The sequence below is a fragment of the Ceratina calcarata genome, unplaced genomic scaffold (genome assembly GCF_001652005.2).
Source record: "Ceratina calcarata isolate Rehan_Ccalc_2016 unplaced genomic scaffold, ASM165200v1 scaffold514.2, whole genome shotgun sequence".
Lineage (NCBI taxonomy): Eukaryota > Metazoa > Arthropoda > Insecta > Hymenoptera > Apidae > Ceratina > Ceratina calcarata.
In genome coordinates this window covers 525,037-541,060 of record NW_017175971.1, presented here as the reverse complement: position 1 = coordinate 541,060, position 16,024 = coordinate 525,037, and the positions used below count along the sequence as shown (strand labels likewise).

The 16,024-nt window shown below is 44.4% G+C and overlaps 1 protein-coding gene across 2 annotated transcripts in view; it reads right to left on the bottom strand.

The window, feature by feature from the left end:
- The window catches only part of ss (aryl hydrocarbon receptor spineless), a 104,963-nt gene extending 91,110 nt beyond the window's left edge, over nt 1-13,853 (bottom strand). Inside the window, exon 1 of one of the 2 annotated variants that reach the window (XM_026816322.1) lies at nt 13,785-13,853. Coding sequence is in view for 1 of the 2 variants with exons in the window: in XM_026816320.1 (XP_026672121.1) it covers nt 11,810-11,931 (122 nt within the window). In the remaining variant the exon portion in view is untranslated. Of the gene's footprint in view, nt 1-11,809; nt 12,074-13,784 lie in introns of those variants that run through there. The other variant, XM_026816320.1, reaches the window with a different exon arrangement.
- Between the last annotated feature and the right edge of the window lie 2,171 nt (nt 13,854-16,024).

Here is a 16,024-nt window from a genome sequence, read left to right as displayed (position 1 = left end):
TAAATTGATACGGTTCTCTCTGGGGATCGATGTCGATCTCAATACCCTTCCACGAAAGTCTATCAAACCGACGTACGAACTCGTACGTGTCGAGCAAAAACCGTCGACGATATCTCATTTTTAAAAAACTTTCACTGTGTAAATTCAGTAACTCCATGAATACTACGTACACTTACACATACGTATGTATATCTACAAGAATAATAAGAAATGTAGAAGCAATCGATGCCTAATGACTATCATAAGGCTAGAACCACCAGCATTATTAATAAATATAAATATCGTAGTCGACACACGATGACAGTACAAAACTTTTTTACAATATCCATTAGGTTTTTATATAGTTTCTCATGTCAGAAACAAATGCGGAAGCAATTTGCAACAGCAAAAATTCCTTTATCCAACAGGAACTTGAGCCATTGGATTCTACAATCATTTCTGATAAAGAAACCATGTACAGGTAATATCTCATTTTCGGAAACGAAGAAGTTTTTTTTTTATTAAATTGTGTTATCGAACGATTGAATGAACGATGTACGTGCATGCCATTAACGAGTTTCAACCTATTTTTCTCCAATCAATTATCACATTGCACAACGCGTTGTATAATTGCGCGACACACAGAGCAATTACGTACCAGTAGCTCGGTACGTGCAATCAATTATTTCCTTTTCGTATCGTCCACCACCCTAATTTACTCCCATTACCGGGACTTAGTTACCCAAGGCTGTACAATTTATTTTCATAACCGTTATTTGCTAAAATATTAAATAAGTATCGATCATCGATTCGCGCGTACAGGTAACTGTATCGCGAAGCGATCGAGCACCTCATTTTTTCTTCCGTCTGTAATTTTATTAAATAAATCAAGTCGGACGGCGACGGCGGCTGCCGGAAACGAGACTCGCGCTTGTGTCCCACCTGCCACTAGCGTTCACCTCAAATTATGCTAATTAATACGGATCGAGCGGCAAAAACTGCGCGACCAAAAAATATGTTATACTAACTGTTACGAAGCATAATATAATATTGTCCGAGGCCGTACCTTTGCCATTACACGACACCAAGAATGCCGAGTGGGCGTGCACGCCGAGGAATACCGAAATTATGGTGTCACCGCGCTTTTCGCGAACGATGCTCACTGCGCACGCGAAGAAAATGACCGTTTCTGCAGCGAGGACAGTGCGAAAATGAATGGTCATGGTTTAATGAACTTTCATCACAATATATTTTTAGAATCGATCCCGGAGGCCAAAACGTCCATTATAAAAAATATTAATCGGATTTATCAATGGGATGATGGATAATTGATTCTCTTCAGTTTATTTTCTATCAGAAAATATTTGTATCGAATATCAGATATTTTCGTGAATCTCTCCCACGAAACAGCCTGAAGATCGACATTCAATTCCGTAGTTTCGCGACACACCTACGGTAATGGTGTAATAATCGGTCGGCAGCGAGCGGTTAAAATAAACGCCGCTAACACGTCGATGGTGCCTCGGTTGCGCGCACCGCGGAAGAAAATCACTCTCGAAGAGGAGTCTTCACCTGTTAGGGTACTTGCTACCGATTTCGCGCTACGTGCACGGCCGGGCCGGCTCCGGCTCGCTAGCATCTTGATACCCCGGCGCGGCGATCGCGAGCGTGTTATTACCCCGCCTAGTGGCTAGGCCCGAAGATTACACGTCTACAGCCGATCTCTCTCTTTCTCTCTCTCTCTCTCTCTCTCTCTCTCTCCCCCGCCCGTATCGCTCGCCACGAATTTGTAACGACGATACGCGCCGCGGAATTTGCATATCACCAAGAGACAGTCTGCGCGGGAGAGAAGACTTCATTTTTGCGTCGTGATCACCGTACTTCGCCGCCGCGGCACGCGGATTCTCATTAGGACCCGCGGGGCTCTAACGTGTGTCGGTTCGGGACCGGACCCAACAAATTGGCGTATCGGTTAAAAAAGCAGCCGACGCGAAACCCTCCGGGAAACCACGTTGCCTTCAATGTTTTAAGGCAACATTCTCTTGTGAACGAAATAACAATGTAGGTATATCGGTAGCCAGCAATTTTTGTTGGACTCAGTTTTGAAGAGAATAATCGTGTAATCATTGTGTCAATCATTGATACAAACTATAAGCAAGGCAGAAGTGTATAATAAAGTGTACTTACAATCAGTAGTTAATAATTCTTTTCTCATTACTTCCTTCGAAGGTATTCTACGAAATATTGTAATGACACTGTTGAGCATTTTTTCAAATATTAACATCAGCCAAACCTGTCATTCTCCTTGTCCTGACGGATACGAACGTACGGTAACTATTACGATTTGCATTTTGAAAAAAGTGCATCGTGTGTCATTAGCCAATTTTGAAGTCGTTTTCCCTGTTAAATCCCGAGATATTGGTAGTCGTTTCTTTAACGGCGGAGATGTACGATGGAGAGAACGAAGTTCGATTGTTATTCGGTGTTTATTACGTGGTCGTAATTACAAAATCGCGGCTGGGCCGAACGTTCAAGTACGTGCAAATCGGCCTTTAACCAGGCGATACCGAAGGTGGCCATCGTACCGCGGTGTATCGTCGCCATTAGCATAGAAATGATACGTTGATCGACGGTGTCCATATTTATTCGAAATTCCCAGGACGCGACAGAATATTGGTATTTACCGCGAATTCGGTGCCAGTCGAACCGGCAATTTCACGCCAATCTGTACCGGGTCGGTTTTCATTAATTAATTCCTGCCGTGCACACCACCGGTATTCCTTATTCTTTCCCCAAGGCGACCGAATGTTTATCGTAAAACGCTTTAATACACTGTCATTTTGATCTTAACATTTAATTCCTCGGCGATCGAGTATCAAACGCGTCACGCGATCCGTCTCACGATTATTGCCAAACGCACGTCTCTTCCCGGATGATTCTTAAAAAACCTTCACTTACTTATTATTAATACACGGGCTTGTGAAAGTTAAATATAAAAGTAGAGAGAGTAAAGTGATAGTTGTGATAAGTCGAGGGAACACCCTTATGATTTAAATAGCATTCCTATTCATCTATGAATCGTTAAATCACAAATCAACGATTATAGAACTAATTCTGAATTTATTATGTTAATGAAAATGAGTGATGACGATTGGCCAACGAAAGCTCGCAATTTTGCAATCAGAAAGTTCGACTAGTACGAGTTCGCTTGGCGAGTGAAAATCCCGACGTTCGGAGCGAGGATGATGAAGCCAGAAATGCATCGACTACCCTGTGTTTACTCGCGGCGCGATGGTCCGCCCCGCGAGCATTAGCTCTATCTTTGTGCCGCCTAATTTCGCGTTGCCCGAATGCAAATTCTACCGAAACGAGCGGATAGCGAACGAACGCATCCCGGATCAGTAACCATCGTGATAGAATTTAAGCGAAGCATGTTTTGCTACGCCGTGTAAAAGAATTATGGAAATACATAATCTTAGAAAAGAAGAATTGTGTTTAATAAATTTTTAGTATCCCTGGTATATTCTTTTATTATAAATGTGTGTACCCGTTTTACAACGGTACGTTCTGCAATAGTAAAAAAAAGATAGCCACACCTTTGCACCGGGAAAGAGGTCAGGATGTACCGACCAGCGAACACGAGGAACAATGTGCGAATCGAACGAAGGTCCACCACGAAGGAAGAGCGACAACGATACTCGAACTAATGATACCGTCGACAAACTAATTACACGAAATAGCGGAACACCGGCTCTCGCATCGCGCTGTTTCGATAATTATTTCGCCCGCTTCCACGAAATTACATCCTCCCGCTTCCTCGGAACGGTACATGTCCTGCTTTCCTTCTCTGGTTATTACATTTCTAGTTCGAAACATTCGACACTTCTTATATTTGTTTTTTTTATTATGTCAGTGCAATGATCTCCAAGGCTAAAGTCCGGTGTACCTTCACATCCGCCTCCGTTCTCCCCTAAAGCGCTTCCTCCTGTCAGGTTGAAGGAAATCGGCCGACGTTCTAAACGGAGAACCGGTAATCACGTTAGTCGAACTACCAAAATCGTCCGGGCGCGTACGCGAAACCGAAGGATTCCTTCTTCGTTCTCTCCTCATCCGAAGCTCGATAATTAGCCCTCGGTTCCTCGGCAATTTGGTCAATTTATTCGTTACACACCCAAAAAGGGAGACTGAAAGAGGACGATGCCGCATGACACCGACACGACCGGGTGATGTTCGGGCCTCGCGTAGCAGATACTTCCGGTGACCAGAAGACGGCTGCCTCATTGTCATTACGTCACCAGAGGCTGTCATTTCGTTTTTTCAGGCATCCGTTTTTCTCACCGAGGAGATACTCGGCTTGATGATCGTAATTACACCGGTACGGGGAGGACTTCGGAGAAGGACGTTTTTAAAATTTAAACAGAGACGCGCGTGCGTGCACGAAAACGCGCCCGATTGATCAGAACCTGCACCAGTGCCTGGACCAAACTGGTTACAGACTGCAAAACTACTCGTTTTTTTTTAGCTCACATCAGTTCTCTTACGTTTCCAATAATAAAATACTGACTGTATTGATACGTAAATTGAACGTACAACTTGAGAATTGATTTTTAATTATTCAGACAAACTGTTTTGTTAAGTGGATTCATGAAACAATTAACAGTGCCCGCAGAAGAGGCGTGTATTCTTCCGCGGTCTCGTTGCCAAGTGTTAACGAGTCGACGAAAGAGGACGGTCGTTTTGGAAAACGTTCTAACGCAATTTACTCTCACAATTACGTGTTGTTCGATGATTGATGAACAGTTATCCATTCCCACTTTTAACGCGGCCATTAACAAAAACCACGAATTTTCGTTGGAAATCCGATGCGAAATCCATCAGCATAATGTGTGCAAGTACTTTTTCTGTGTACTGACATTACGCTAACGAGTTCCAATCCCTGAGGCATATCATCATTCACGAATTTCGAACACGTTATGATTCCATGACGGAATAAGATCTCTTTTTTTTTAAAACTCGCATTATCCGCAAGTTAGTAGATCCAGCTGGAGGAACCAGTTTCAAGCGATTTGGTGAGATGAACGTGGGATTAACAATGATCAGGAATTTGAAACGATTCCGGATCGATCGGACGGTTTTAACGGGCGTCGTTATTGCCGGACGCGGGCAGAGAAATCGGCGAATGATAGGCGGAGGGGGCGAGGGTCGGGATGCCGCGCGCGCCAAACAAATCGTGGCTAATAAGAAGTTGATACATGGTGGCGAGCTGGAGGGGGCCAATACATAAAAATAAGATAAATTTTACACTCGGCTGGTGATGAATGGCGGAATGAATTATTGAATAGTTAAACACACAGCGCCATACCGGGGCCAGGCTCGCCCCGAGACAGGGCCCAAAGCTGGATCGGTGCATCGTTCGAGACCAGGGCCGCTTCTTTCACCACGGATTCTCTACCCGACTTCAGCTCGCGCATTGATTGTCACCGACACTTATTTCATATTCGTTCTACACGTACCAAGCTTTGCCTGTTCTTTGCATATCACAAAAATCTCGAGTAGTCACGTGACTTTCTCAAGATTTGTCGGTACATTTTTGATATTTTTTATAGATTATTATTTGAATTAATAGTTGTATAGGAGTCCTTATTCATTTGTGATTAAATTCATTCACTATTTAAAAATTATTTCTGTTTCTACATCAGACGTTATGAAATCAGAGAAAAGCATAAGTATATACAAATCAAAATTCATCAATGAACAATTAAATATGTTAAAGAATGAGAAGCCGACTCGCTCGGTCGATCGCGTTTCGAGAAGAACCAAGAGCCGGCCGCTGGTCCGTTCCTGCGGCATAAATTCACCTGCACGTTTCACTTCGTTATGGCTCTATTCACAGTGCCGTAACCGCGAGAACGGATATTCCTTGCTGTGCACCGTCCATTCACCATTGGCGGGGGCTCTTTCGGGTCCCAGCAGCCCTACGATCGCGGCTCGAAGATGCACAGCGCATCCTCTCGATTGTTTAATCGCCTCGTTCCCCATTTCTCCTCTCTCGGGGCATTATCCGTGGAAACTTTGTTTCTACACCGCCGGACGTTATTCACAATAGTCAATCCACGGGCGAGACAAATCTATTCTCTATCTATTCCGAGTGAGATTTAATGGGGATGCGTTAACTAAATATGAGTTGCGAAGAATTCAAGGAGATTCTATTGAACGCGTATTGGGATCGGACAGTTTCGTATCGAGTGAAAAGGGGCGAAGACCGGTAGGAGGGTGTGCAAAAATGAAAACGAGGCTCGGAAGCGACACGAGCAGTAATACGCAATGCTCCACCAATTCCACACGTGTCACGGGGCATCGTTATAATTGGATGCGAGGTGTTAAATCTGTTGGGTGTGGCCGGTTATGGGAGTTATGAGTGTTCCAGCAATAATGGTCTTGTCGCGGCTACGGCTATACATACATATCTCTCGCACGAGCGAAACGCATCACGGCGCCGACTAACGCGAGGGGAGTCTATTAAATTACAGAGCGTGTGCTCGCTGCGACGTAGAAAGTAGGTAAACGATATCCTCCTTCGGCCACGGAATTAAATCCTGCCCGGGATCGTACGATATCTGAACCGTACTCTCCTCTCTTCCGGAAACTTTGTTCCAAGGGAAAACTCGCACCGAGACGAAACTTTGTCGGAACAAAAAATAGATAGTGAAATCTATCATACTTATAAACTGCAAGAAAAATGATCGAGAAGATTTATGTTAGAATTCTGTCAGTGATTTATGTATGAAAAGAACGGAACGTTAAGAATGAAAGAGAAACTGTTGGACGGCACATCTTTATTGAATAGCTGCGAAGTTAGTTTAAGAATCTCGAAAGAGTAAAGGCAAGAGGGCATCGCCGACGGGATATTCGCCCGGTAGAATGGTGAAAAGACCTCGGAAGCAGGTTCATTACAGGGTTATAAACGCACGTTAGAAGACCATAAGGACGCGCGGCAATTACTTAAGAACAAATCAGCCGAAACCCTGATGTCCATTAAGAAATCATCGACCCCTTGGTGAATGGTTCTTTAGTTGCTCTCGTGGCAATTTCCGAATACGCCGCGGCTGTTAGCGGGCCCGCTCGGTTCGACCGGTGTAATTAAAAAATCGCATGCTGCGAACGTCCGAGCGGATATATCCTTCCGAATTGAAATTACGTTTCTAACGCATTTAAACAGTTTTTATTACACTGGAAACGAACTATTGGGAATACCGTTGAAAAGCTCCGTTGAGCGAGAATCGTGAATAGAAAAAATAAAGATCTAACAATCGGACGAGGGAGGAAGGGGAACGCGGGAGATACGTGAATTTCGGGTGGTGTGCTTTGGATCGTTTGAAGGGAGATCGAGGCCCCCTTCACGAACCAAGCTGACAGTCGAACGGAGTGAAGAGACTGGAGAAGAGAGACTGACTGACTAAAGTATAATCAGGTTTCGACTGAGTCCGCGGCCGCATGTAATAACAGTAATCCCTTGGTTCGCCGGTAATTTGGCCGTTCGCTCAAAAACTCCAAATTATAGAAGCTGCTGTCATTAGGCCACGGCGAGAGCGCCGTGAATCGCGGGCCACCTTATTCCTCGAACCATCGGGAATTTTTGGGAAACTCGCCACCCCTCGCGATGAATCGTTAACGATACGAAATTGCCTAATAGAAAACACTGGTTTTCCACGATCTTTCTCTCCTCAACAACGTAGATCGTTGTCACGAGTAAAACGTCTACAGGACGTTAATTACAAGACGCGGGCTACCTGACGGATCTGATGTGCGAAAGGCATTACGGGCAACTAGTATTCACTATAGGCAACCAGTATTCACTATGAGGATTGTTTCCATTTTCAAAGTCGTATCGTTGTCAATGCGATGAATAATATAAGAACTAGTACTGTTGCAAGTAAATTATTAATCACTCGTGCCACCAGGTATATCGAGCTTATCGCTTCCTGGTGTTCCATGAATATTCTCGCTTTTTTTCATTCTCCGTGCTCGGTGGCATGATCATTCTCAACTGATCAGAAACCCATTCGCCATGTAGATCGTATGATATCCATAAAAAATGATAGAATTCTCAGAAGCATAGACTAGAACTGCACGAGGACTAATCGATTAGATTATCTGTTCAAATTCTTACAACTATAACATATTAAAATGAGATATTTTCATTTATCTATTGTCCCAAGGGAAATTATTTGAAGAATACTGTGAGAGTCCTATTTCCTTTTGGTAAAAATCTAGTTCATGACTAAAGGAAACGCGTAGAATAGTGGCGTCCCTAAAACTTGCGCTTGTCTAGGACTGGTGGAGCCCGAGGGAAGGATTCTCTGGATCCGTAGGAGCTAAAGAAGCGGAGAATGAACCAGACAGAACGCCCCGGGGCCACTCTCCGCCGGATAGTCGGTCTCGTTCTTTTCCCCTGTTCTTTATCGTATCAAAGAGAAGCTAGTGGACAGAGACGAGGAGAGGATCGTCGACTGTACGTCTCGAAACACCGTTTAAAACTCCATTACGCTGTTTCGTCCGTGATCCCCTTGATCGCGTTGCTCTGCGAGAACTCGGGCATGGGATCGAGAACGATCGACGATCGAGGGACGTGACACGTTAGTTTCATCTCTTAACGATCAAGCATGATCGTGAGACGAACCCTAACCCGGATTCGGATTTATTTAAAGAGTTGCAATTTCAAGTGGAAATCGAAGAATTAAACAGGCTTTATGACTCAGTGGGACCGGATAAAACAGTTCTGAGTAGCATGTCGAACGTTTTTATCCACCGCGATAATCTAAGTTTTATTCAAATGAACAATCCGGGAAATAATGTCATTCCGCGAGTTCCTTTCCCAGTGCCAGGAGAGCTTAGATATATTTCATCCGCGGCGGTTGACATATCACCAGCGGGTGGAGCACGTTAGGGGGATAGAAGGAATATAATACGGTGAAATACAAATATCGACGAATGTAAAACACATTCTGGAAACGTGAGTCATTACAATAAACCAGCGCCGTTCATTTAAATTACCCTATCGGTCGATTATGTCACGCGTCTTTTTTATGCACCTTACACCGGCGCCCATGAATATGTACACGCTGGGTTATCGATAAACAATCGTAATTATAATTGTAAAACTCGGCCCCTTTCATCTCGCGCGGCCCGGAAAATTCATCCACCGACCTGTGACGAAGCATTAATTAACACACCCGACAAATTCAGTACCATTAACCTAGTAACTGCTGTACGTTCTTCATTTCGCTGTACTGCTCACAATTAAATTACAAATCATGAAGCATCGATTCATTTCGTATCTAAAGCAAATGTTAATCGAACAAGAGTTTTTTGTACGAAGTTCTCCAAGTAATATAATAAATCCGCTAAGATTCCTAATGTATCAGTTGAATATCTTAATGATCTAATCTTCCTAAAACTCCCGTCCCTGAAATTAACCGCAAGCTCAACCGAAGAAACGTTACGCTATCAAAAATTTCTGTTCGTTAATCCAACAAAAGCTCCGCGGCACGCGATGAAAATGAATGGAAGAGTGGAGTGGGGAGGGGTGGAGGGTATCGAGGAAAGAAGTTAGGCCGATTCGGCTATATCTCAGCTAATTACGAGCAACGTATGCAAACGATTCGAGTAAAGTTCAGCCGGATATTCCACGACCAGCAGCAGGCTCCGTGCCCTCCCCCTTATATTCGCAATCAGTGCCGCACTCCGTCTCTGTCAGCTTAGCACCGGTTATCCCCGGTCTATCTTTCTCTTGATGTATCGAACATTACACACGTATATGTATCGTGTGTCGCGCGTGTATCCGCGCGTGTATATATTTATGCGTGTCCGATAGACTGTACCACTGCGTTTCCGTGTACTGCGAATTAAATAAAGAATATCCTTCCCTCCATTATCCTGTCATCCCTTGGAAAACGTATTTCCAACAAAGCTGCGACCCAGGAAGTTGGAGCTTTTTAATGGAACACAGTTCGAATCAAACTTAGTCCCGTGGATGTAAAACTATCTCGAAAAGAGCGAGTCACGTTAAACTTGTCGAGTACAATAACACGAACAGTGTAAACGCGTTTACTCATGTTTCGTACGCGATCGTCACGAAGAAGAAAGATGTCACGAATTGTCTTACTGTACCAAATGTCCAAACTGTAAACAACCATCGCCGAGAGCCAGAATTTTAATTGCTTAATTTAAACTCGACTAACCGCCGCGTCGTAAAGTAATTTATGATCCGCTAAATAGGTGAAAGCGATTTACGGAAATAAAAATGGCAGCGAAGTAACAACGATTACACTGGGAACGATTGCAAACAGATTCCGCGTATAGGATTCTCCTATTACCGCTGCGGTGTGGTGCAATAATGACGAATCCCGGTCGAGCACTATAATTTACGATCTATGCATACAGCTAAGCGTTCAAGTTAGCGCATAATCGATCGTGTACGTTCACGTGAAAACATCGAGCTATAGACGGTTCGAATCGTTTCGAATCGAATGGAACACGCGTGTTCGAAAGAGGACTTGGCGAAACGTCAAGTTCACCGTTGGACGCGCTTCACGTGCGAACACCACCCTCCTTCGATCCCATTAGCACCGGCTTTAGACACATGAATTGTATATGCGCCGCGTCACGATACTTCGTTGGGCTATCGTTCTCCTGAATGGGCAACAAATTAGCGGCTCTTACATCTCCCCGCGGTTTCCTTTCGTCGATTTTCCGCAACGACCCGTGGAGTGGACACGTATGACAGTCATATAAAGAGAAAATGATCGTTGCTAACCCTCGACACCCGTTCACGCAATTTTCCAGATTTCTTTCGGTTATACACTCGAGCCACGACAAGCGGGAACGGACGGTCGTTTGAATAATACAACGAAATTAATTGTAATAAAAATACGCCGGTGAGCAGAAATTAGGACATTTACTATAGCCAGTTTATGCGTTACTGTGCATCTAATGCACGTTCACTATGCACTATTGAAGACGTTATCATTGTTTGTTTTAATCTTAAAAAAAGAAGTGACCATCTTGTTTATGAATAAATAAAGAAATAAATTAATGTTTTCTTCCTGCGTGAAGAAGACGAATGTAAAATAATAACGGAATTAATTGAACTTTGCAACAGTCGCTTATGGCGAATTATAGTCGCGTGACTCCCGTACTAGATTCTATTTTTTATTTTACTACGAGCTATTTCATCGATGTCATTTTCATAATGCAGATAACTATGAGACACAATGCACGTCTCGTGCAAATGTTCCCTACCAATATCGTAGAATGCCCGTTACTCGCTAAATTGCTAATACGCAGTGCATACGTGTGCCAGATATGTAATCTGCGTCAGACGTACGTTTTATAAAATAGAATCTCACAGCTTGAAAGTTAGGTTTTCACATTTTCATGATTATTAAACTGTTGTGGCAATACGATATTAACACTGAACCTAACATGTGCAGTTTTTAAATTCATCTAAAGATAATAGTATTAGTATTTCAATTGCAATAGTTGGTTTTAGCCTATTTCTTTTTATATCCTTGATATTTCCTATTTTCGAAAACACTCTTTCTAAAGGTACAGAAGAGACTACCGAGGGATAGTGACTATGATTATATGATAATGAAACTTGTAATTAGATCACAGGGTGTAGTTCTGTTTCTATTTTCCAAAATACTTATAGAGAGCTCGAGTTCGATCAGTCGAACTTTGAACCCGTTCGCGAGGTACTTGATCCCATCCCTGATCCCGAACGACAAGTTTTAAATATGTATACGTGCGATATGCACACGCCGCTTACCTTTTCCCGTTCCGGCGTCGCCTCTTAGTTGCATAAACGGTGCCCAGCTGGCTCATGGCTACCGGGTTGTTGGGTCCCGACGCCGTGGTCGGAGTCGGTACCGGCGCCGATGTCGGTGTCATCGCGTTCTCAACGACGTGGGGCTGAGGGTGCGTGCCGGTCAGAGTGAGCTGAGGTCCCGGGGGATAGCATGCCGCCGTCACGTAATCCGTCGCCGCGATGGACGACGCGGCAGCCGCAGCGTTCGGTCCACAAATCCCGGCGATCACCCCCTGCACACCACTACCGACGCTCGTCCCGCCACCGCCTCCAACCCCTGCTCCTCCACCCCCGACCACCCCCAGCCCCGCCGAGGCGGTCCTGTCCAGCGCGTACACCGTGCAGACCGTGACGCCCTTTGCCACCGTCGACGCTACGTCATCGTCGTCTGTCACTGGTTGGTCGGCCAGCTGTCGGCTTCCGTCGAGCTTGCGAGCACCGATCCCGGTGACCGGCGTCGGGACGGTGGCGCAGCTGCCACAGCTGTTCCCGTTAACCCGACCGATAACGCTTATATCCAAACGGATCAACGGAACGTTACACTCCTCGCGAGTTCAACCGACGATTCACCAGAGAATAAAATTGTCAACTAGCAGAGAGTTAATCCAAGGGTCGATGATGCGGCACGTTATCGGCTACCGGGTCGTCACTATCGAGGCATAGATAATTTCCAATCGCAGCAATTCGTGGTAGAACCGATTTACGTAGCGTAGAATCATGTTACAGATCGTGAGAAGGTTTCCGGAGACCCTCGGTGACCACGGTTTTCGAGCTCACCGTCACTGATGCCACGCGTAGGGTAAAACACGAGACAGGGAAGAAGAGTCGTTCACACGTAGCGCGCGCATCACGCGAATGCGTTCCACCGTCGACGAATGTCACTGAGCTACCAAGTCACGATCCTGCGGCTATCGCCCCGAATATTTTCAGGCCGGGCAACGTCGGATCACCTCGAACGTGGCTTCGTCGCGGCACGATCATCGTCGAGCACTTATCCCAGCTTGTTTAAAAAAAAAAAATAACCTCTGGCCACTGTAAACATATCACGGTGCTTCTAATCCCTCACTGTTTCCCCCTCGTTGCCACTGTATCCTTATTCGCACGACAAAACTCGAAAACTCACATTATCTCCTCGTATCACGTGTTCGCAGTTCGAAATTGATTATCACTGTCAGTGCGATTAACACGGCGGTTTGCTTGGAAACACGGATCAGATCGCGTCACGTGCACGCGGAAACTGAACCGCGCATCATCCCTCTCTCGCCCACGGGGCACTCTCGACTCCCTCCCCTACTCTTCTCTTTCTCCTTCGACGCCCCCCCTCTCCGAAACGGGTCGCACTCGTAGCTCCCTCCCCCTTTTATCGTACACTTTTTCTTTCCAGCGACCCTTTTTTTTTTCCTACCGCGCGTGAAAAACGCACACGAAACCACGACCACTGGCTCGCGCGATTCCCCGATTTCCGGTTGGCGAAAAACGTCGCCGCCGAGGAGAGCGGGTAAGAACGGGAGAAACCGAGTGTTCGCCTGGTAGAAGCGTGTCGTGCACTGGGTACTGGCTGGCTTGCCGGGCGTAGCATAAGTCAGGAGACCGTGGCATAGATCGGAACACGGGTGGTGGAGATCGCTGGTGGTGGTAGAAACTTACTCCATAGGAGTAACCTCGACGCTGGTCGTCGGGTCGGCCGCCACCTTCTACCCTTGGAGATCGTCGCGATCGCTTTTCGGATCCCTTCTCGCGTGCACGGTCACGCCTACGCGTCGTTTGAATCGACCAATCGGCAAGCCAGCATGGCGTTAACCGGTCCAACCCGCGCCGTTTTCAAAGATACCATCGCGCGCGTTAAACGATTACACCTATTCCGGCCGACGATCGCGGCGTCCTTATTCAGCGCACCCGGCCACTCCTACGCAACCGTGCGCGATCCTCGTCTTACCTGTGATCAAAAGCGAAGCTGAGGATTTCGCTGGATTCGATGTCGCATGTTACGGGCTGTTCGTTAATCCTCGATTCCTCCTGCATTTGCTTATCTTCGTCAAAGGTTGCGATGATGAAAAGGGACAATCGTGGATCAGCGGTGGTGAACTTTCCTGGAATAAAAACAAAACAAAAAACCTTGGAATTCACCGACTAAATTTATTACTTTATTTATGTATACGCGAACGGTAGTTAGTATTAGTTGTTTATTATTAACCCTTTTATAATGCCGACCGCAAAAGTTGTGTGTTACTCAACTTTGAACTTTCGTAATTTTATGAGAGAGTACTATTGCATCCACACACCATTTATAGTTTATACTTTATACGAACTTGTGTGACGATCTTTTGTTTTTTAATATACATACAATACTTTTGACGATTGCTAGCGTCAAGAAAAACTATATTACGGTATCCACTGTGATAACACAGGAGTTTAATTTAATAAAAGACCTTATTCACAAAATAAGTATTTTTCAGCAACTAAATATAACAACATTTAGCGTACTCTATTTAGTGTCATTCATAGGATTTCTGAAAAGGAATTAAACCACGTACATGTAATATTTTATAAAATTTTAACAGAGTTCTTTCGCGATGCCATCGCATGCGCAACGATATACGTCGTTAGTATCGAAAGAGTTAAGAAAATATAAAGCGTCTTGAAAAATTCTATTTGCCTTTTGAAATTAAAAATTTTCCTCGGAATTTCAAATCGGAAATGGAAATTTACGTAAAAGGAATTAATAAGACGGAGTGTTTCGTGCACAGTAATATCGCCATGGATGGTGACATCCGACGGAATGCTTACTCCAACTTTACTCTGACAAATTTCTCATTACGCCTTTCACGCAAATTGTCTAACATTTTTCACACGAACTGACAATCAGATAAACTGTACATCGAATAAGAAATATGCCAACATTGCATTTTCTATTATAAAAATATGACTAACAGCTCTTCTCTATGTTTTTCTATCGCTCTCTTCTTTATATTCTCTCTATCGTTCGGTAACACCTTGCATTCCCAAAGCTCATGCAATCGTTGTTCTACCTATTCTTTGATCCTACGATTTATCAGGAGACGAATCCCTTCGTGAGCGTAATCAGTTCACGAGGCATGATTCCTGTTCCTAGGCGTGGAATAACATTGGTATGACATTATGACAGTGATACCGTTGACACTACGCCCCGAACCGATCGCGTCACGATCGACATTGGGCACGCGTCGCGGCACATATTCTCCGAGAATCTCAGCCAATATCGACGGCGGCTTAACCGAAAACAGATTGCAAACGGATCGAAACGTCCCGGTGACATGCGATTCGACGGTTCGTTTTATCTCGTCGTCGTTTTAGATCGGCCCGATACCCGGTGGTTGGAAGAGAAAGTTCGATACCGAGAAAACCTTAACACTCTGCGTTGTATTATGTCACGTATAAAATTGTGGATTGCATGTGCGGAACACATATGTGGGGATGTCTAGATCATTGCCTGTCGAGGGTGAATCCTGTTTCGTTACAACTGACGCTGTTACGTCAGTAATATGACAAGAAATAATAAATATTTCGACTGAGAGCATCTGACGTCTACTTATTACTGTTATACATTTAGAATAGTAGGAGTAGAACGTTTTTTTCACTGTTAACCCAATGATGTCATATTTAAATGCCTACACAGCTGACTGAGAAATCAGACACTGTTTTCAGACTCAGTTTCATCGTCAGAAAACTCACAACGTACTATGTAAAATATTTTCGATAAGTTTCCTAAGTCCCTCCTCATTATCACTACGAAATCTTCCCAAACATCATAAAAAAATCGCGTAACAACCCCAGGTCGTCGTACAATTCAAATCGGTTAAATAAGTTTTGATAGAAATATTGTGGAATTGTTTCTATGAAAATGAGAATAATTCGTGATAATCAGCATCGTCGTTAGCGAACAGTATTACGTAAAACATGTTCAGAGTTTAAACTTTATTTCTACATTCGTCGTGGCTTTTTGCAATACCATTCGTTTTGTGACGCAGGGGTACAATTATGTAAAAAACTTGTAGAACTAATTACAACTTCCCGAGACTTTTCTACAATTGGTTTTTGCCTCCAATTGCCTGCTGTATACTTTACACTTTTATGAATCATTCCTTGCCACATGTTTCTAGGTCTCTACCCAACATGTTAACAAATTGATGCATTTTG